This window comes from Corella eumyota, chromosome 2, assembly GCF_963082875.1.
Source record: "Corella eumyota chromosome 2, kaCorEumy4.1, whole genome shotgun sequence".
NCBI classification, from domain to species: Eukaryota; Metazoa; Chordata; class Ascidiacea; order Phlebobranchia; family Corellidae; genus Corella; species Corella eumyota.
The window spans coordinates 21,599,408-21,620,975 of NC_137491.1; the positions used below are offsets into that span (position 1 = coordinate 21,599,408).

General features: G+C 28.6%; 1 protein-coding gene across 2 annotated transcripts in view; it reads left to right on the forward strand.

The window, feature by feature from the left end:
- The window catches only part of LOC145743690 (titin-like), a 69,392-nt gene that overhangs the window by 26,986 nt on the left and 20,838 nt on the right, over nt 1-21,568 (forward strand). For both annotated transcript variants that reach the window (XM_082561723.1, XM_082561724.1), the window contains exons 45-89: nt 68-262; nt 991-1,068; nt 1,350-1,538; nt 1,917-1,994; nt 2,319-2,516; nt 2,925-3,002; nt 3,203-3,388; nt 3,829-4,086; nt 4,161-4,427; nt 4,624-4,701; nt 4,960-5,151; nt 5,660-5,926; nt 6,017-6,094; nt 6,325-6,516; nt 6,895-6,972; nt 7,119-7,307; nt 7,393-7,656; nt 8,850-8,927; nt 9,354-9,551; nt 9,850-9,927; nt 11,808-11,996; nt 12,300-12,377; nt 12,931-13,122; nt 13,320-13,397; nt 13,576-13,770; nt 13,898-14,164; nt 14,252-14,329; nt 14,438-14,629; nt 14,714-14,791; nt 14,952-15,131; nt 15,458-15,535; nt 15,647-15,835; nt 16,041-16,118; nt 16,399-16,587; nt 16,767-16,844; nt 17,045-17,236; nt 17,462-17,539; nt 17,626-17,820; nt 18,037-18,131; nt 18,280-18,451; nt 18,710-18,787; nt 19,229-19,414; nt 19,887-19,964; nt 20,167-20,346; nt 20,717-20,977. In XM_082561723.1, coding sequence (XP_082417849.1) covers nt 68-262; nt 991-1,068; nt 1,350-1,538; nt 1,917-1,994; nt 2,319-2,516; nt 2,925-3,002; nt 3,203-3,388; nt 3,829-4,086; nt 4,161-4,427; nt 4,624-4,701; nt 4,960-5,151; nt 5,660-5,926; nt 6,017-6,094; nt 6,325-6,516; nt 6,895-6,972; nt 7,119-7,307; nt 7,393-7,656; nt 8,850-8,927; nt 9,354-9,551; nt 9,850-9,927; nt 11,808-11,996; nt 12,300-12,377; nt 12,931-13,122; nt 13,320-13,397; nt 13,576-13,770; nt 13,898-14,164; nt 14,252-14,329; nt 14,438-14,629; nt 14,714-14,791; nt 14,952-15,131; nt 15,458-15,535; nt 15,647-15,835; nt 16,041-16,118; nt 16,399-16,587; nt 16,767-16,844; nt 17,045-17,236; nt 17,462-17,539; nt 17,626-17,820; nt 18,037-18,131; nt 18,280-18,451; nt 18,710-18,787; nt 19,229-19,414; nt 19,887-19,964; nt 20,167-20,346; nt 20,717-20,977 — 6,873 coding nt within the window. The remainder of the gene's footprint in view (nt 1-67; nt 263-990; nt 1,069-1,349; nt 1,539-1,916; nt 1,995-2,318; nt 2,517-2,924; nt 3,003-3,202; nt 3,389-3,828; nt 4,087-4,160; nt 4,428-4,623; nt 4,702-4,959; nt 5,152-5,659; nt 5,927-6,016; nt 6,095-6,324; nt 6,517-6,894; nt 6,973-7,118; nt 7,308-7,392; nt 7,657-8,849; nt 8,928-9,353; nt 9,552-9,849; nt 9,928-11,807; nt 11,997-12,299; nt 12,378-12,930; nt 13,123-13,319; nt 13,398-13,575; nt 13,771-13,897; nt 14,165-14,251; nt 14,330-14,437; nt 14,630-14,713; nt 14,792-14,951; nt 15,132-15,457; nt 15,536-15,646; nt 15,836-16,040; nt 16,119-16,398; nt 16,588-16,766; nt 16,845-17,044; nt 17,237-17,461; nt 17,540-17,625; nt 17,821-18,036; nt 18,132-18,279; nt 18,452-18,709; nt 18,788-19,228; nt 19,415-19,886; nt 19,965-20,166; nt 20,347-20,716; nt 20,978-21,568) is intronic.

Here is a 21,568-nt window from a genome sequence, read left to right on the forward strand (position 1 = left end):
GCATTCGACTTTTCCACATCGAGGATAAATACGAAAATAAAATATTCAAATTTGTGTTTAACTTTAGGGGCTGACAACTTTATAGTGACAGCGACATCCAGTGACACCTCTAGTGGTGACTTTATATCTTCAATCACTTTATCCTCGATGAACACGACCTTTAACGACCTTGAACCTGGAACAATATATATCTTCAAGGTCAAAAGTGTTGGAGTTCAAGGTCAGGAAAGTCAATCAACTTTGGAAATCACTGAAGCTACTTGTGAGTAAATTTTTGCGTTTTTTTTGTCTTATGATTTTATTTATTTAAAATCGATTAGTCATTAAGTTAAACTACTGGAAGAATAGTGTAATAGTTAGAAGTACTTAAGGTTGTGGGTTCAATCCCTGCTCTCATGCTGTAGCGCCCTTGAGTAAAGCGCTATAAACGGTATGAACTCCTGCTGAGCCAACACTTAATAAGCAGCATAATTATTGGGCAATTATAATCTATAATATCACAAACTACCACAGGCAACTCGAGACTGGGTTAGGTTAACTTTTTTTATTTATTTTTTTTGGTTTTTCGCACATTGATAAAAGTAAATAATAAATACGATATACAATTAATATTACAACAATGCGGCGCGAAAAAATGACAAAATCAATTTAACGATTTTAAACATGCCAAAAGTAATAATGTTTACACAAAGATTTTATTGTACATTATGGCATAACTCTTTATAAAGTTTATATTTTTCGCACTAAGGTTGTATAAAAAAAAGGAAAAAGATTTTAGATTAGTTTAGGCTTTATTTAAAATAAAAACTGTATTTGCTTTCTTGATCCAGTTTCCTAGTTTTAGATTCTCATAAGATAACATTTATATTTTTACTTTTAAAACTTATTATTTGTAGTATTTCAGTAGCAAGTTTATTAACTTAAGTACCACCAACAAGCTACCAACAAACCTAATCCAACTAAGTATAAACTAGTTGTATATTTATGTAGTGCCTGATTCATCAAGTGCTGTAAGGTTGGAGGATTCAACAACAACAACAGCTTCTCTATCTTGGGAACCTGTTAAAGGTAATGCATTGTTGTAGAAACCAATTATAAAACACTTATTAGCCCACCTTATGCTAATATTTCAGTTGTTACAATATGGTGGCAACTGATATTTTGCCTTGATAATTTAACCCCACACCACAAACTGCAGTTTTATTTATTTGTAGGCCTATAAATTGGACAAATTTTGTTTACTAAGCTTCATATTCAATGTTCTTTTCAATAACACTAAATTATAAAATGATGAATTTTTGACAAAATTATTTCTTTAACTTAAAATCTTGATTTTAAAATTTTTTTAGGAGCTATTTCGTACGAAGTCTTTCTTAGAGTAAGTGGTAACCTTGATGGCAGGGTTCTAACTACAAATGTGCCACAGGTCACTGCTACTGATTTAGTGGCAGGTGAAAGGTACAATGCTCTGGTGTTTTCAGTTGGTTTAAAAGAGAGGAGAAATGAGGATGGTAGCAACATGATCACTTTTCAAACCGGTAACTACTTTGTATTATTATTTAAAGTATCTAATATGCTTAATTTTTTTTTGTATATATCTTTATCCTCGATGTGGAAAAGTCAAATGCACGACTTAAACATAGAGTAACAACAGTTACCTCAACCCAGTCTCAAGTTGCCTGTGACAGTTTGGGATATTATAGATTATAATTGGCCCGATAATTATACTGCTGATCAAGTGCTGGCTCAGCAGGAGTTCATACCATTTATAGCGCCTTACTTTATGACTTAAAGTATGGAAACATTGGGACTCAAACCTAGAACTCCAAGGGTTCAATCTTATTGGGCAACTTTTGAATGCTTTTAATTAAAAAAACAATAGAATTTAATCTTGTTTAATATATTTCTTTTTTTAGTTCTGTCTGCACCTGAAAACTTGGTGACAAATGAAGTCACAACTTCAACAATTAGTGTTGGTTGGGAACCAGTTTATGGTAAGTGGTTACTTAGTATTTAATGGCTAGTTCTTTAATTGTTTGATATTGGTTATTAAATGGTGTGTTTTTTAATGGTTGGTTATTGGTTAATGTTAATTAAATAGTTGCTTTTTTGTTATTAATTAGTTGGTTTCTTAATGGTTGGGTATTGGTTTTTGAATGGTTGTTTATTGGTTGTTAATAGGTGTGGTTAATGGTTATATAATATTTGGTTCTTAAATGTTTTTCCTTTAACAAATGCAAATAAATTTAGTCAATCAAAAATAAATTAAGCCAAGATTCGCAAAAGGAATAATATAACTATCATATAAAACTTTCTAGGTGCAACATTCTACACTTTGAACTTGCAACGAATTGAGAATGATGTCATCGACTCGGTTGAGGACTTTGTTACCATGGAAACTAGTTTTGAGTTTGAGGACCTGGAGCCTGGAACCCGGTACTCATTCATGGTGCGGGGAACCGGGGATGGTGCAATTACAACAAGTGTGAACAGTGTTAGAGTGTTCGCAACTACTTGTAAGTTTTTAAGTCTAATAATCACATATTATTGTACCGAGGGGTTATTAAAACACTGCCTTGGAACACTCGGCTTACTACATGAGGTCCTGGGTTCAATCCCCACTCCTATACTGTAGCGCCCTTGAGTAAGGTGCTATAAACGGTATGAACTCCTGTTGAGCCATTACCTTATCAGCAAAAAAATTATCGGGCAATTATAATCTATAATATCCCAAACTACAACAGGCAACTCGAGACTGGGTCTGAGTAACTGATGTTACTCTATGTTTATCGTTGACCTTTCTACATTTGGAATAAATAAATAAAAACGATTAGATAGTTAAATAATTTGATTTTTTGGTATTTATTAATAGTTAGTTTTATATATTGAATTGTTTACATCAATAAAATTACTTTTTAATTTAGTTCCTGAGACTGTAAGAGAGATCAGAATTGTTGAAATTGACCACGATTTTATAACTATTGAGTGGGACCAAGCATCAGGTATTACATTAAACTTTTTATGTATAAGTTAATGACAATTTTATGTTTATGTAGGTTTTATAATTTTAATAAAAAATAAATATGCTGATAGTTAAATTGGTATGAAGCACTCTAATGGAAAAGACATTTTTATTTGAAATTTAATTCATAAATAAAACACAAGTCAAATTAACAACAAAAACTAAAAAAATTTTTACTAGGTGCTCGCTTCTACTCTGTGCAAATACAAGGTCCAGAGGGCACCGAGGTCATCACAGAGGTCACGAACTTGACCATGTTTACAGCTGACTTATCACCAGGGTTGACTTATGGTTTTACTGTTGACTCGATCGGTATACTATCAATATTGAACAGCAACAAAACAGTTCAAGTTGCTGCACAAACAAGTGAGTTAAAAGAATTTATTCATAAACTACCGGCAGTGTGGTGTATTAGTCACAACATTTGTGTTTACTACATGAGGTCCTGGGTGCGATCCCCATTGCTCGAATGCTGTAGCGCTATTGAGTAAGGCGCAATAAACGGTGTAAACTCTTGCTGAGCCAGCACTTAATCAGCAGCATAATTATCGGGCAATTATAATCTATAATATCCCAAACTGCCAACTCGAGACTGGGTCAGGGTAACAAATGTTACTCTATGTTTAAGGTCTTGAAGTCATCCTTCCCACATCGAGGATAAATATAAATTTATTTAAAATAAATATTTATATCTATTTGTTTTTTTGCCAAATATTGACTGTAAGTTATATGTGGCTTAAAATTCAGTAAAATTAAATAAGTCAAAAATTTAATTAGGTTAAAATTTTATCAAAATATTTTTTTAGTTCCATTGCCACCTGACAATCTAAACATTAATGACATCACAACCACAACTATGATGGTTGAATGGTCAGAAAGCACTGGTGCATCAACCTATGTTGTTGAATACATTGATGATGTTGATCAACATTTGTTTGTTGAAACTGTCGCATTAAATGTCGCACTTGTTGATTTGATCTCTGGGACTCAATATCGAGTGCTCGTGTCAAGTGTGAGTGAGAGTGGAGCCACTAAGGGAAATATTGAGTTGTCTGAAGTTACTGGTGAGTTTTTTTAGTATTTTTGGTTTTACTTAAAAACTTTTTTTTTGATTTTATAAAAAATTTTCTTTTTCCAGTTCCAAGCACACCAACAGATGTGATAATAACCGAGGTTACCACGGAAACAGTTATATTGTCATGGCAACCACAAAAAGGTGCCGTAACTTACAGGGTTTCCGTGCTTAATTTGGATAATAACGAAACTCAAGAAATTGAAAGTGAAAACAGTGTTTCCGTGATAAATGACTTAGAAGGGGGAACTTGGTTCGAATTTGTTGTTTTCTCTGTCGGAATTAAATCGAGGATAAACTTAATTGGAAGTCAACCAATCAGAACACAGACTGGTAAGGATTTTTTATATTTTTTACTTTAGTTCTTTTATAATAATTTGAAGATATATTTTATTGTTTATCTGAATTTCTTTTTTAATATACCAGGATAACAAATTTTATCCTGGGCACCTTACTCATTTTTACTAAAGTTACAATATACTTGGTATATTTACTGGGACCAAAACTTTAAATTTTTAAACTGTTTTAGTTCCTTCTTTCCCCGAAAATGTTGAAACTAGTGAGGTCACGGTTAATTCGTTCCTGGTAACCTGGCAAGCTGTGATGGGTCAGTTTAAAATTTTTTATTTAAAAGTAATGTTTACTCCAATATTATTTTAATGAATTTTTTGACACATTGCAAAAATATATATAAATTTTAGAACAACTTTTAAAATTTAAATAATAGATATAATTACAATGTTGCAGCTAATTAACAAATTATCTTTTTCTTATGTTAATTGTGCTTTTTAAACTAAGATTAAATTTTGCATTAATTTGACAACATTTAGTGTTCTAAAATTTTAAATGAATTTTATGTTTTAAGGAGCTGCTAACTATGAGGTGATTGTGACATCATCAGATGAAGATGTTTTTATTCCTGATGTAATTATGACATCACAAACCAATTTTGTTGTCACAAGTTTAAACTCTGGCACAAAATATATGATTTCTATTGTTGCTATCGGCGATGAAAACCAAAGAAGTGAAGCAAGTCAAACTATTGAAGAAACTACGAGTAAGAATTAAATTTTGTTTGAACCTTTTTTGGTTTTATTTGAAAGTTTTCAACCATCTTTATTTAATGAAGCTAAGTGGATGATATGTTAAGTTTATAAGCCTTTAAAATAAATAAAACTGTTTGTGGTGAATGGGTAAATTATTACTGACAAATATTAGTTGAGAGTTGTGACAATTTTATGACATTTAAAATCCTAATTGTAGGGCTTGCTATTGACTAGTTTAGTAAAGGTCTTTTTAAAACATTCAATCCCAGCTTGCAATTATTTTAATTTTATTTTAAAAATCCATCCTAAATAACTTAGTTTAAAATACTTTTTATTACCAACCAAGTTTTTTACAGATTTAAAATATTGTGATTATATTAAGCTACCTTTAACTTTTGGTTTGCAATTCTTTTAACCTTACTTAAAGAATACAATAGTACAGTCCTATAAATTAACCTTTAAACTTTACGATTTATGTTTTTTTAACTGCTTACAAGATTAACTGACTTTTTTTTTCAGTTCCAAGCACACCAACCGATGTGATAATAACCGAGGTTACCACGGAAACTGTTATATTGTCATGGCAACCACAAAAAGGAGCTGTATCTTATAGAGTTTCCGTGCTTAATTTGGATAATAACGAAACTCAAGGAATTGAAAGTGAAAACAGTGTTTCCGTGATAAATGACTTAGAAGCGGGAACTTGGTTTAAATTTGTTGTTTTCTCTGTCGGAATTAAATTGAGGATAAACTTAATTGGAAGTCAACCAATCAGATCACAGACTGGTAAAAATTTTAAACCTAGAACAAGGATTAAATTTATTTATTTTCCATAAAACTGGAACATAAAGGAACGTAAATTATTTATCTTTTTAGTTCCATCTGCTCCAATTGGATTGCTCACATCAAATGTTGAAACAATTTCTTTCACAATTTCATGGCAGCCCCAAATGGGTTTGTTTTACATTTAGTTGCGTTAAGTAGAAGAAAAAAATTTTAAATTAAACTTGCAAAGTGTTTTATTTTTTTCCGAATCGATCTAAAGTTTTAGAGATCTATAAATTATTATCAACTATTTAAAAATATTATTTTACAATAAAGTTTAAATAGTTTTTAATACAAATTTGGTGTTTTTTTAACAAGCTTGTAGCTTTGTTCTAAAATTTTATTTCAAATCATTCAAGGTGCTGAAAGTTATCAGGTCACAGTTACTTCACCTGATCAAGATGTAAATGTTCCTGACCTGATTATGACATCACAAACTACATTGTTGGTGGACAATCTAAGCACAGGAACTCAGTATGACATCACAGTTGTCGCTGTGGGTGAAGAAGGTCAACTAAGTGCGCCAAGTCAAGTTGCCATGGAAACTACTCGTAAGTTTGCTTAAAATTTTAAACACAGTAGCGTGGTATAGTGGTCAGAACACTTGCTACACTACACTAGGTCCTTGGTTCGATCCCCACTGATCTCATGCTGTAGTGCCCTTGAGTAAGGCACTATAAACGGTACAAATTTCTGCTGAGCCAGCACTTAATCAGCAGCATTATTATCAGACAATTATAATCAATAATATCCCAAACTGCCACAGGCAACTCGAGACTGGGTCGGGTAACTGATGTTAATCTATGTTAAGGTCATTAAGTCAACCATTTCACATTGAGGATGAATAAACAAAAATAAAATGTTTTAATTGTCTTACAAAAAGACTTTAAATGAAACTAACAGTTAAAATTTAAGTTTTAATATTTCAGTGCCTTCCACACCAGAAGAAGTGATCATAACTGAAGTAACCACAATGCAAGTTTCGTTGGCATGGCAACCTGTTAAAGGTGTGATCCTTTAAAGTTAAATTATTAATTACTTTTTAATAATAAATAAAAGTATTTCTAGCCACGAACAAATACTACTTTTTTTAAGTTTCAAAATCATCTTTTTTGTTTTTAGTTTTTTTGCTAATAAAGTAACTTTGTTGTAGGTGCCGTAACTTACAGGGTTTCCGTGTTTAATTTGGATAATAACGAAACTCGAGAAGTTGAAAGTGAAAGCAGTGTTTTCGTGATAAATAACTTAGAAGCGGGAACTTGGTTTAAATTTGTTGTTTTCTCCATCGGAATTGAATCGAGAATAAACTTAATTGGAAGCCAACCAATCAGAACACAGACTGGTAAATTTTAATTTCACCTCTAAACTTATATTTTTAATTTTATTCGCTTTAAGTAGTTTAAAAAACTTAAAATTTAATTATTAAGTTCCTGACGCTCCATTAAATGTGGCCACTGCCAATGTCACAACTACTTCAATCACCCTGCTTTGGGACCAAGTCATTGGAGCGGAAAGCTACGTGGTTCGGTTCACCGATGACATCACTGGTGATGATGTCATAATTCCAACCACAGAGACCTCTTTGGTGATTGGAGAATTGAATCCCGGGACGTCATATGATTTCTATGTGATCGCAGTTGGGCAAGAGAATCAATCAAGCGTGAAGAGTGTGGCTAGGAGAGAAATTACTCGTGAGTTAGAAGAAGGCTGATTTTAATTAATCATTATTTTATTAATTACCTTTTAAATTATAATAACTGATTACCATTTGATTAGGCATTTAATTACTTTTTATTTATTTTAAATTAAAAAAACTTTTTTCCAAATAAAACTTACTAATTTATTAATTACTTTAAATTAATTACACTGAAAATAAATAACTTAATAGCTGCATGCATTTATATAACTGCACAGTTTTACTAACAACCAAGTTTATTAATAAATCTATGTGTGATTATTTTACACGTTTGTTTGTGTTCTACTAACATCAATTTTTAGCAGTTGCATGTTTTGTAGCAGTAGTTTATAACTTGCTTGTATAACCGTTTTGTTTAACTAAAACTAGTGTAGAAAGATTTATGTTTAAATGTTTTTATTAACAAGATAAAATGTTTGTATTAGCTAGCTCGCATGTTTTGTAGATTTGTTCTTACTAACAGCATGTTTGTATAAGTAGTTGTGCACAATTATTAATTGTAAACACATTTTCTATTTAATTTTATTTACTTGCATGATTTGTTACATGATTTATTCTTAATTTAAACTTTATCTATATCAACATATAATTTATTAAAAGATTGTAAAATTATGTATATATGTAATACATAATAATTAAATTAAAAAAAACATCACAAAGGATTACATTAATTTATTTTACTTATGTTTGTAAAAAAAATTGAGTTAACTAAACATTAAAGGCCTAAATATAATACTAACACACAGTTATATTTCATATTACAAAATATGGTTGATCTACTGCATTTAAAAAATTTGTAAAAATAAAATATGGTTTAAAATATTTTCTAATTAAGCTTGGGATGCGATTGATTAAACTTGTTTTAATCAAATGGTTAATTCTGTAAAGGTGAAATAATAAGATTCTTATAAAAGCGGTGAAGTTTTAACAAATTGCATGTTTGGAATATTACCAACAACCAAGTAAGTTTCTTAAGGATGTTACCAATACATTTATAGAAAAACTTTTGATACTAATAAAGTTAAGTTTTATATTACTTTATAAATTAGTTTGTTTAAAAATATTGCTTAAACTTCTTTATAAATGTTGTAACGTCATCTTATATGCTTTATTACGTTTTATTAGAAGTGTTTTAATTATATTTTCTCTATCATTAAGATTTTGTTAAATAATTCAACATTATGTCAGGTCCTGATGAGATCTCTAACTTGGATGTAACTGAAGTTGAAACAACGACCACAAATATTCAGTGGCAACCTGTTAAAGGTAAACTTAGGCAGTAACTATATAATCACACGTTGTTATGTTTCTAACAAGACTTTAAGGCACAAATATAAATGGCCGTATTTTTGTATGTTGTTTTCTATATAAAAAAAAATTCCAACTTTCATGCTGTAGTGCCCTTGAGTAAACAGCTTTTAACAATATAAACTCTTACTGAGCCAGCATTTAATCAGCAGATTAATTATTGGACAATTATAATCAATAACTGACTAAGTTAACTCAATACTGGGATAGCTAACTGTTGTTATTCTATGTTTGAGTTGACCTTATTTATTGTCAAGTCACTCAGGAATTTCTAACTTGTTTCATAGATTTAAAACAGTTGTGATTGTTAAAAATACTTTAAGTTAATATCAATCATTTAAAGTTATATATGTTACTGTTTTTAAAACACCAACTGCAATTTAGGTGCAAGTTCTTACCGACTGTTCTACAAACTTCGTGACATTGACAACTCCCCCTCCAGCATGGTTGAAACTTCTTTTACGAACTTGACATTGGTGGGGCTTGAACCGGGGACCTGGTATGTTGTGGTTGTGTTCTCAGTGGGCAGGAAAGGGAGGTTAAATGATGAGGAGGGAAGTGAAGAGATTCAGTTTCAAACTGGTGAGAAAAGTTATTTTTTTATTTGTGATCTAGTTGCTGAGATTTTTTATGTGTTTTATTCTAAAATGTATTGTAATTAAGTTTGAAATTAGTTTGTTAAAGCATTTTTAACAACAAAAATTGCAACTAAAAAGTAGTTTAATTAAGTTAAAACTATTTTGTTTTATTATTTTGCAATTTTAATTTTAAATCAAGATATCAAAAATTTATATAACTGTTGGATTGAGGTACATATTAATAATATAAAAGAATGTTTCTATTTTTTACAATGTAAAGTACAATTAAACTTTTCTTTTAGTTCCACTTGCTCCAGAAGGCTTAAGAATAACGGAAGTTACCACGACAATAATCAATCTTACTTGGTCTGAGGTTGTAGGTTAGTTAACTTTGATATTCTGACGCTACTTTGTAAACCAAAACTGATATAAACAACATTAAGTTAAAATTATAAAGTCAATTTACGTTTTTCTTATTACCTATGACTTTTCATATCTTTTAATTTTCTTAAACTTTAATTTTTATTATATTTTTAATCTTATTTTAAAAAAGGAAATACTTTATAAAATTTATTTATTAGTTTTGTAAAAAAGATTTGCTAATTATGGTTCGAAATCTTAGATTTCGAAACATATTGTTATTGTCATTATATTTATTATTATTATTATTATTGTTTTTATTCTTATTTGACGAATTTTGAAAGACGATAACTTTTGTTCTTTAAAAGTAAAAGTTCTAAATTTTTAGTATGTTTGTTATTATCCTAACGAATCGCAAACCTCCTATTTACGACATTTAAATGTCACTAATTACTAATTAATATATTTTATTATTAAAATTTAAAGATTAAATTTTCTGAAATTTTAATATGTTGTAGGTATTATTATTTTGTATGTTGCTGTTTAAAATGAAGATTTAACTCTAGCTAAATATCGTTTAATCATTATTTTAGTTTTTTTATAAAATAACGAATCAGTGTGAGTTTAACGCTTGAATAATTTAATAGCGTTCTGGTCGCCGTCAAAAATCGTCCTTTTCGCTGTCAATTGAAGTAAAAAATATTGGTTGAAAATTTAAGTAAAATGTTAAAGGATAAGTCAAAAATGTGTAAAATTTTTTTTTTAATTGTTTTGTTATTATTATATTTTAATACTCGTTTAATTACTAAAAAATTAAGATCGGTATTTTGCTTTTAAATTTAGTTTACTTTTCTATTACAATATCAATGAATGCGTGTTCGTTTGTTAAAATTAGGTTTAAATAAAAAAAAGGTCATATTTAAATCTATAATTTAATTAATAAACCTACTAAATAAATTATATTCATAAAAAAGAATCAAACGATTTCGAACCATATTTTATTTATCAAATAAATCTAGTTATTATTATTATTATGGTTCGAAATCTTAGATTTCGAAACATATTGTTATTGTCAGTGTATTTATTATTATTATTGTTTTTATTCTTTCTAGTCAGAATTTTGAAAGACGATAACTTTTGTTCTTTAAAACTAAAAGTTCTAAATTTTTAGTATGTTTGTTATTATCCCAACGAATCGCAAACCTTCTACTTACGACATTTAATTATCACTAATTACTAATTAATAGGTGTTTGTTTATTAAAATTTAAAGGTTGTTATTAATTTTTTTAAATTTTTGTCAATTGTATATCATGATATTAGTAACTCAAAAACGAATTTAATTTTTGTCACTAATCACTAATTAATAGGTGTTTGTTTATTTAAATTTAAAGTTTGTTATTAGGTTTTTAAATTTTGGTCGGTTTTATCTTATAATATTTATAATTCGAAAATAAATTAAAAAAGAATTCTTGTTTATTTTTTATATTTAAATGCTGGTTTGTTCATTAAAAATTAAAGTTCGACATTAAGCATTAAAAATTTGGTATGATGTATTTTATAATATAAGTAATTTAAAACATATTAGAAAAATAATTTTCGTTTATTTATTATATTTAAATGCTTGTTTATTTAATAAAAATCAATTTTAAGAATTTAAAATTTACTATAATTTATATCCTAATATCACCAACTTAAAACTGGGTTAAATATTAGTTTTTGTTTGTATTATATATATAAATGCTTGTTTGTTTATTAAAAATTAAAAGTTTGTAATATTCTTAGTTAATGTTTATGCATATCTTTTTTTATTTATAAAAATTTATGTTAAAAATAATCAAATATTTTCGAACCATATTTTATTTATCAAATAAATCTAGTTAAAAATCTTTTTTGCTTCAGGTGCTGCATTCTACCGCCTTAGTTACAATCCAACTGAAAACTCAACACAAATTAAGAACCTTGAAACTAGTTTATCCTCGATTCAAGTGGTACGACTTCAGCCTGGGAGTGAATATTTGTTCAAGGTTATATCTGAGGGGGATCAAGGTCAAATTAGTGTCAATAGTGAAGCTGTAATAGATACAACTGGTAATTTAATTCTTGTATTTTCAAGTTTTGAACAAATATTTATAAAATATAAAAAAAATATTAATTGGTTAAATTTAAATGCTAAATCAAAGGTAAAATTACATGACTAGGCTTAAATTAATATTTAACACTTTACCCAACTTATTTTTACATTTTTAAATATATTTTTAATGCTTTTTTGTTAATATTTTTTAATGCTTTTTTGTTCTTTAAGTAATTTTAAACTTTTTTATCTTCGATATTTTTATTACATCTGTCAAATAAATTTTTACTTTAAATTAATTTTAACTCTTAACATTTTAGTTCCTGATGTTCCATATATTAGCAACTTCACAGATATTACAACAACATCAATGGTGCTTAGTTGGGAACATGTTAAAGGTAATTATTTTTAAAATTTACATCTTGTTATAATTTTGTTGCTGATAAATCTTTTTCTTAAAATAGTTTTTATTTTAATGGATTTAATTTTGGCATTGACACATTTTCTTTATTTGTTTTTACAATGTATTTATTTACTGATGATTATTTAACCGGCAGCGTGGTGTAGCGTGGTGTAGTGGTAAGAACTCTTGCTACACCACACATGAGGTCGTGGGTTCAATTCTCACTGATCTCATGCTGTAGCGCCCTTGAGTAAGGCGCTATAAACAGTATGACTCCTGCTGAGCCAGCACTTAATCAGCAGTATAATTTATCGGGCAATAATCTCTATAATATCCCAAACTGCCACAGGCAACTCGAGACTGGGTTGGAGTAACTTATGTTACTCTATGTTTAAGTCGTGCATTCGACTTTCCCACATCAAGGATAAATTTATGTACAAAAAAAAATTTAAACAATAATTCAAATTTTAAACATAATTTTGCTCTACATAAATAACTAACTTTTATTCTAAAGTATGGCATTTTTTAAACTTGTTAAATTATTCTAGGTGCAACTAGCTACAAGTTAACCGTTAATGAACAAAACTCCACTCAAAGTTTTGAGGATATTTTTGTGAGTGCGAGTGGAGTAGAAGTGGTTGGTTTAAGTGCTGGATTATTTTATGAGTTTGAGTTGTTTTCGATTGGTGTTTCTGACAGAATTAATGAGATGAGTGGAGGGGTTAAAACACAACAAACTGGTGAGTTAAAAAACAAAAAAAAATTTGATATTAAAAGTAAAAAATGCTTAATTTTGTCAATAATTTAGTTTAAGAATATAATAACTTTAATTTTAAGTAAAATTTTTGGCATTTTAGGATGATTGTTTTATTGTTTTAAGTTGATTAAATTTTAAAAACATTTCGAAAGTTCAAATAAATTTTAAATTTTATTTTAGTTCCAAATGTTCCAACCAATGTTATAGCAAATAACACAACCACTTCAACAATTACTTTATCTTGGGATAAGGTACAAGGTAAGCAAATATAAGCTTTACCTGGTTATATTTAAAAATAAATTAATTTTATGATTAAAAATTGGTACTTTTTTTAAATATATTTAATTAATATTAATTATAACAAACCCTTGTATTTTTGTTGTTATGTTCTTTCTACAAACTTTTACATTAAAAACATTATTTGTTTTGTTTACAGGAGCTCTTTTATATATTATTGACCTCAACTCTGATGACACTAATATTGAGATCACAAACAACACATTTATGACATCACAAACCAGTATTGTTATAAGCAACTTAGTAAGTGGAACGGAATATAACTTTCAAGTTAGCGCAAAAGGAACCCAAAACTTGATTGGGGAATCTACTGTGCCAGTTTATAAAACAACAAGTAAGCATTCTGTTTAAGTAAAAGTATTTTTAATAATATAACTTAATGACTTAGTTTTTTTTATAGTTTATGTTATTAAGAGGTAAATGCAGTTTAAATTTTTAAATTAATATATCTAATTTTCCAGTACCAAGCACACCAACAGATGTGATAATAACTGATGTTACCACGGAAACTGTTTCATTGTCATGGCAACCACAGAAAGGTGCCATAACTTACAGGGTTTCCGTGCTTAATTTGAATAATAATGAAACTCGAGAAATTGAAAATGAAAACAGTGTTTCCGTGATAAATAACTTAGAAGCGGGAACTTGGTTTCAATTTGTTGTTTTCTCTGTCGGAATTGAATCGAGGATAAACTTAATTGGAAGTCAACCAATCAGAACACAGACTGGTAAGCTAAAGATTGTTTAAAAGTTGTTATCTCAAAAGTAATCCTTTTAATCAATTTTTTTTAAATATATTAACCTACTTCTAACAGTTCCCTTAGCAACGAATGAAGTTAACTCTTTTAATGTTACGACCTCAAGTTTTATAGTTCAATGGATTCCAGTGTTTGGTAAGTAATTTAATTGGTAAACAAGAGATGTTAATACTTCATGTTAAATATATTTCTTTTTAATTTTGAAATACAGGAAATCAATTTTCTTGTTTTTTATTTCAATAGGAGCTGCAAGTTATGAGGTTATTGTGACATCACAAGACTCTGAAGTATTGGTTCCTGATCTAATTATGACATCACAAACACAAGTGCTTGTGAGTTCACTAAGTTCTGGAACTAAATATGACATCACAATCGTTTCTGTTGGTGATGAAAACCAAAAAAGCGAAGAAAGTGAAATTGTTGAAGAAATTACAAGTACAGAAACATTTAGATTGGTTTAACTTGAATTTAAGTTAATGAAATTTTTTATTATTTAAATTTGCATACTTTTTATTGTAGTTCCATCCTCAGTTAGTGGATTAAATGTTGATTCAATTACAAATTCTTCTATTACTTTATCCTGGGAGGCTTCAAAAGGTAAATTGTTAAAAATTATATTTTTAATTTTTTTTAAATACAAGTCAATATGATTATAATAACATGTGATTCAATAACAACTTTTGGTATACATATTTTTAGTTTGTATCACATCATAAATTTGTTTGCATTATTTTTTAAATTTTTTCTTTAATTTTAGGGGCTCAGCTTTATCAGGTATTAGTTACTGGAATAAACTCAAGAACTCTAAACACAAGTGAAACTGAGCTAACTGTCAACAACTTGGAACCCGGGTTGAAATATAACTTTACTGTGTTGGTTGTGGATGTTAAGGGCAGAGTTAATATGGAGGGAACCGGGATAAATAATGTACAAACCAGTAAGTTGGTGTTTGTCTAATATTGTTTTTATTTTATTCACTAACTTGTTAAGATATTCAGAAATTTATATCTAATTTAGATAGGAGAATTTGATTTAGTAATAAGTAAATTAATTTAATGTTATATAAATGCAATCATTTTTGCTATGCAAAGTTTTTAAGGTTTTCTTGCCAAATATTATTTATTTTTAGTTTATAAAAATTTACAACATTTAAATATAAAACTTAATATTAATGCTTTATGGTATGTTAATGTACTGGTAATACTTTTTAATTGAAATGTTAATTTAAACTTAAACTAAAAATTAAAAACCTTTTTATTTTAGTTCCTTTGATACCAACTGGGTTTAAGATAACTTCAGTTAAAACAACTTCTGTTGGGGTGGAGTGGTCAGCTGTTCAAGGTAAAAAGTCATTAAAAATAAAGTTTTACTTTTTTAAAATAATAATTAAAATTCCATAACTGATGTTAAAACTGAACCATTTTTTTATGTTCGGAAATTTATGATTTTAAGGGGCCTTATATTACAATCTACTTGTGACATCAACTAACAATGATGTTGTAATGGATTTGACTGTTTACAACACAAGCACCCTTGTGACATCATTGTCACCTGGTGTAGAACATAGATTTACTGTTAAATCAGTTGGTGAGGATAAAACTTTAATAAGTGAAGAAAGTCAACAACTTATACAGGCAACTTGTAAGTTAATTAAATTTTTATCTATATAATAAAATAATAAAGTTTGAAGATATCTAGATTTTGGCTTAGATTAGTAAAAACTAGATTCTAATTTATTAAACTTTTCCAAAATAGTTTTTTTTAATAAGTAAATATAAGTTTAAATGTACAGCTTCGTATATTCTTGTAGCAAATAAATCTAAAATAATTTTTGTTTATTTTTTAGTACCAGAAGTTGTGACAAATATATCGGTTGTAAATATTTTAACCAACCAAGTTAACCTGGAATGGAATCAACCAGATGGTAAAATAAAATAAGTCTTATTTTTATAATTCACATATTTTAAAAATGTTGCTATTTACATTTAAATGTCATGTTAGCGAATAAAATAAAATTTTGTAAAATAAAATAAAATCCAATAAAATAAAATAAAATTAAAATAAAATAAAATCCAATTTTTGTATTTACTCATTGGCAGTAATAACTTGTTAGTTATTTAAGCCAATAAAATTAATAAATTTTATTCAAAGAATTAATATTATGTTAAGTCTTCTTTAAATAAAATTTATTTTTTCTTTCTTAGGTGCTAGTAGTTTCACCTTACAAGTTAGTAATCTTGACAATGGGATCACATTTGAGATTCAAACAATTGAACCAAGTGCCAATGTGACTGGGTTGTCTGCTGGTACTTGGTACAGGTTTAATGTTGTTTCTATTGGAGATTTGGATGTGACTAACTTTGAACCTGATGTGTTTGTTGCCAAACAAACTGGTAAGTTGAAGATTTTTGTTATATAATACATACTACGAATTTAAAAAAGAACACGAAAATTTTTTTGCGCATATTGGTGTAATTAATTTTGAAATGCCTAAAACTTGATATCATGCACAGTTATGTTTTAAATTTCAGAAGTTATGTCAGATTTTTATTTTAAAATGTTTTGTTTTTAGTTCCCCACCCTCCCAGTTTGATTGAATTTACCCAAATTACAACTGAAGCTTTACATCTAACTTGGAACACCGTGACAGGTTAAATAGCATTATATTACATCATTATTGTTAGGGTTTTACATACTCTTCTAAATTATTTAACTGAGTTCTATTAACAATTTTTTGTATAAGACATTAGTGTAAGCATTTATTAATTGATTAAATAAACATAACTTGTAGTTTTTACTGATATGGTTTGTTTATTCATTATACAAACTAAAAAATTTATAAAATTTTAGGAGCTTCATCTTATGTTATTTCCATCGAGTGGTCAGTTGATAACATTGTTGAAAGTAGGAGTTTATCCTCAAACTTAACCACTTATGACATCACAAACCTCCTTCCAGGAACTGAGTATTTGTTAACAATCAAAAGTATTGGAGCTGAAGGTCAAATGAGCAGAGAAAGTGAAGTTGTAACAGAAACTACTCGTAAGTTGTAACTGTTTTGTGTGCTTACATTAATGTGGTAAAAACTGTATTTGTTAACCTTTAAGTTTAGCTTTAAATTTATTTAATTTATTTAAAGATGTTTCTAAAACATACACTATAGTTATTTCTTAGCTCGTATTTATTTTAAACTGCAAAAGAAAATGTTAAAGATGGCTATTATGCAAAGATATAACAAAAACATTACAATTTCTTTATTTTTTTCAGGCCCAGAATCAATCTCAGGAATTGACATTGCTGATGTGACTGAAACTACAGCAACTCTTAGATGGAAACCGGTTAAAGGTAACAACTACACATACATAGTGTTTGTGTGTTTGCAAATATTTTAAAAAAAGTTCTCTTTAAACATTTTTAATTTAACTTTTTAGGAGCAAGAAGATATCAACTATACTACCATGAAAGTGACTCCATTGTTGATGACTCAAAAGTGATTATGACATCATCAGTTGAAACAATGGTAACTGAGTTGAAACCAGGAACTTTTTATAATTTTAATGTTTTCTCGATTGGAGCAAAAGATCGAAGAAATGAGGAAGGAAGTGTCCAAGTTCAACTGCAAACTGGTGAGCTTAATAATAGATGTTTTTTTAAATTAAGTTACTGTGTTTAAGTTGTAACAAAATTTGTCAATTGCTGTCTCTAGTTTTTTTAAATTTAAAATAATAAATAAAATAATAAAAAAATGCATTCGAAGTGGCCAATTCTTGAAAAAATAGTTTATTACCTATTTTATATTAAATGAATGTATTTTTAACAATAACTTGAAACAATTTTTTTAGTTCCTTCCGCACCAGATATGTTCCAAATCACGGAAGTTACAACAACTTCAATTAATCTAAGTTGGGAAAACGCAACTGGAGCTTCAAGTTATCAGGTTCATGTAATTTCTTATTTCTTCAAATATCTTAATTATAAATCAATCGAAAACTAATTATTTTTTAAGATTATAATTATTATTTTTTTTAACTACTCATTTAATTTTTATTTTGCATCTTTCAATTATTTTTGTAAATTTTAACCAGGTTTTGTACACTCAACCTCCCAATGATGACATCACAATCCTGGTAACCACAGCAACCAACATTCAAGTTGACAACCTAGAAAGAGGAACCAAATATAAGTTCTTGGTTAAAACAGTTGGAATAGAGGAGGGAAGAATAAGTGAAGAAAGTCTACCAGTTTCAGATGTCACCGGTAAAAATGGATTTATTTAAACATTTAAATGTAAACGCTGTATAATTATACTTTTTAAAGATAATTAGCTTTGTTGAAGACATGTTAAAAACTTCACATTCATATTTTAATATTTCTTTTACCTTTTAGTGATATTTGAATAAATATTTTTTTTAAACTAAGATTGAATATAATATTTTAATTTTTTTTTTTTGATTCTCACAAAAAAGGTATCTTTCATAATTATTATAATTGTAATGTTTTCAATTACTATTTTAGTACCTGGAAGTCCATCTGGTCTTACTGTCAACCCAGTGACAACAACTTCAATTGAAATTGGATGGGAGCTAACACAAGGTAGGAATAGTGGTTACACATTTCTTATATATAACTTTATTCTCTTTGTGGGAAGGTCAACTTCGCGACCTTAACATAAAGTGACATCAGTTACTCTGACCCAGTCTTGGGTTTACTTCAGTTTAAGATATTAAAGGGCCTACCTCAAGGGTTCTACAGTGTGAGAGCTGGGGATTGAACTCAGGACTTCATGTGGTGTAGCATATGTTCTGACTACTATACCACGCTGCCAGACATGATAAGATTGTAAAAATTGTTGGTATTGTAATTGTACAATGTAGGCAAAGAAAACGGTTAAAATCTATAGAATTAAAATACAAGAAGTAATTTGTTTGGCATTCAAGAAAACTTTTTTTTTGTTGCTTATGATTTTATGTTACAAAACTTACTTTTTCAAATGAATTGTCAAAAATGATTTATTAGATTTAATTTTTATTTTAGGAGCAATAAGTTACAAATTGGTAATATCCCAAAACAACCAAACTATTGAAGAACTTGCCACAAATCAAACAAATATAAATATAATTGGACTTGGACCTGGGTTGGTGTATCAAGTCAACTTGTTTGCTGTTGGAACTTTTGGAAGAATTAATTTGGATGAATTTGCTGTTCTAACACAAAGGACTTGTAAGTTAAAAAAAAAAATTTAGTGGGGTTTTGTTGGTTGGGTTTTAAACCGGCAGCGTGGTGTAGTGGTAAGAACACTTGCTACACTACACCACCATGACGTTGTAGGTTTAATCCCCACTGAACTTATGCTGTAGTGCCCTTAAGTAAGGCGCTATATGCGGTACAAACTCCTGCTGAGCCAGCACTTATTCAGCAGCATAATTATCAGACATTTATAATCAATAATATCCCAAATTGCCACAGGCAAGTTGCGCATTCAACATTACTGCATCGAGGATAAAGATTTAAGTTGCGCATTCAACATTCCCACATCGAGGATAAAGATATATATATACAAAATTGTTTTGTTATAAAACAATTTTTTTTTTTTAAAGAATTTGCTATTGTCTATTTTTACGTAAAGTTAAAGTTATTTAACTAAACACGATAGCTTTTATAAAATATTAAAATAAATCCAACTTATTTTTAGTGCCAGGAATTCCGACTAATTTTGACGTTAGTGACGTTTCAACAAATTCTATTTCACTGGAATGGGATTCAGTTCAAGGTAACCTCATTTGTAATAACTAACATCGTATTTACTACGTACTAAACTTTAAGCTTTTTTGTTGTTTGGTTGGTAATATTTATTTTAGTTTTAATTTTGTGTCACAATATCACAAAAAAGCAATTTTTTGTAAAATAAATTTTCATAAAAAATTTTTGTATATATTTTATATAATAAATATGTTATAATTAATTTATTTAAGGTGCCGTGTCTTATGTTATAAGTTATGGGACTGACAACATACAACTTGAGTTAAACACGACAAATAATTTTATTAAAATTGATGGTTTGGAAAGTGGAACGGAATATTGGTTTACCATCGCTTCCATTACAAGCGAGATGTTTACAAGTAGATCAACTGACAGAATTACTGAAATAACAGGTAAACATATTTTTTGCTATTTTTGTGCTTTTTAAACAATAATCAATATGATATCTATATATAATAAAGCTTAGTAGACTGTTATATATGTATATTATGTCTATTTTATAACCCTGCAAAATAAAAACAACTGTTATTTGTGGTGCACTGGTAAATGATAATTGAGAGTTGTGACTAAATTATAACAAAATTTTCGCCTTAGAGTGGGTAGGTAATTATTTATAATAATATACCTAACAATTAATTATTAAGTTAGCAGTGTATTTTATATTTAATAACACAAACTAAGGCTTTTATTTTGCTTTTTAACCAAACTTGCATTTAACAAAAACAAATTTTTTGTTTTTTTTATAACATTTGATATTTTCAGTTCCTTCTGCCCCTACTAATGTCCAAACTTCAAATATAACAACCACAACAATCCAGCTAGAATGGAACCCTGTTCATGGGGCTCAGTTCTACAACATTCGTATAACTTCAATGGACAACTTTCATTCTAACATAACTTCTGTTGAGCCTAATATTTTGTTGGATATTTTTGCTCCTGGAACAACTTATGATTTCTATGTTAGTGCAGTGGGAGAGGATTTAAAAATAAGTGAAGAAAGTGAAGTTGTGACTGACACAACTCGTAAGTTTATAAATTAAATGTTTAAAAACAATCCCTTAAGGGGAGAGGGCTTACCTTTAAGTTTTAAATATTTTTTTGTGTGTGTTTAAAAATTGACATTGTAGGCGTTATGCTTTTTATGCCTATTTAACCCCAACCTGTGAAAAAAATCATTTGTTTTTATTTGATAACAAGGTGTTCATTTTGTTAAAGTTTTTTTCATTATTAGAAGAGGAAAATCCAATCAGTATAAAACACATATGAAGCATTTACCTAAATGATGTATTAAAATGTGTAGCTTGTTTTTGGGCTCTAAAACACAATATTTTTGTATTTTTACCACTCTTTTTGTATATATCTTTATCCTCGATGTGGAAAAGTCAAATGCGCGACTTAAACATAGAGTAACATCAGTTACCTCGACCCAGTCTCAAGTTGCCTGTGGCAGTTTGTTTTATTATAAATTATAATTGCCTGATAACTACGCTGCGCCTTACTCGAGGGCACTACAGCATGAGATCAGCGGGGATTAAATCTACGACCTTATGTGTGGTGTAGCAAGTGTTCTTACCACTACACCACGCTGCCAGTTAAAATTTGTCAAAGAGCTTT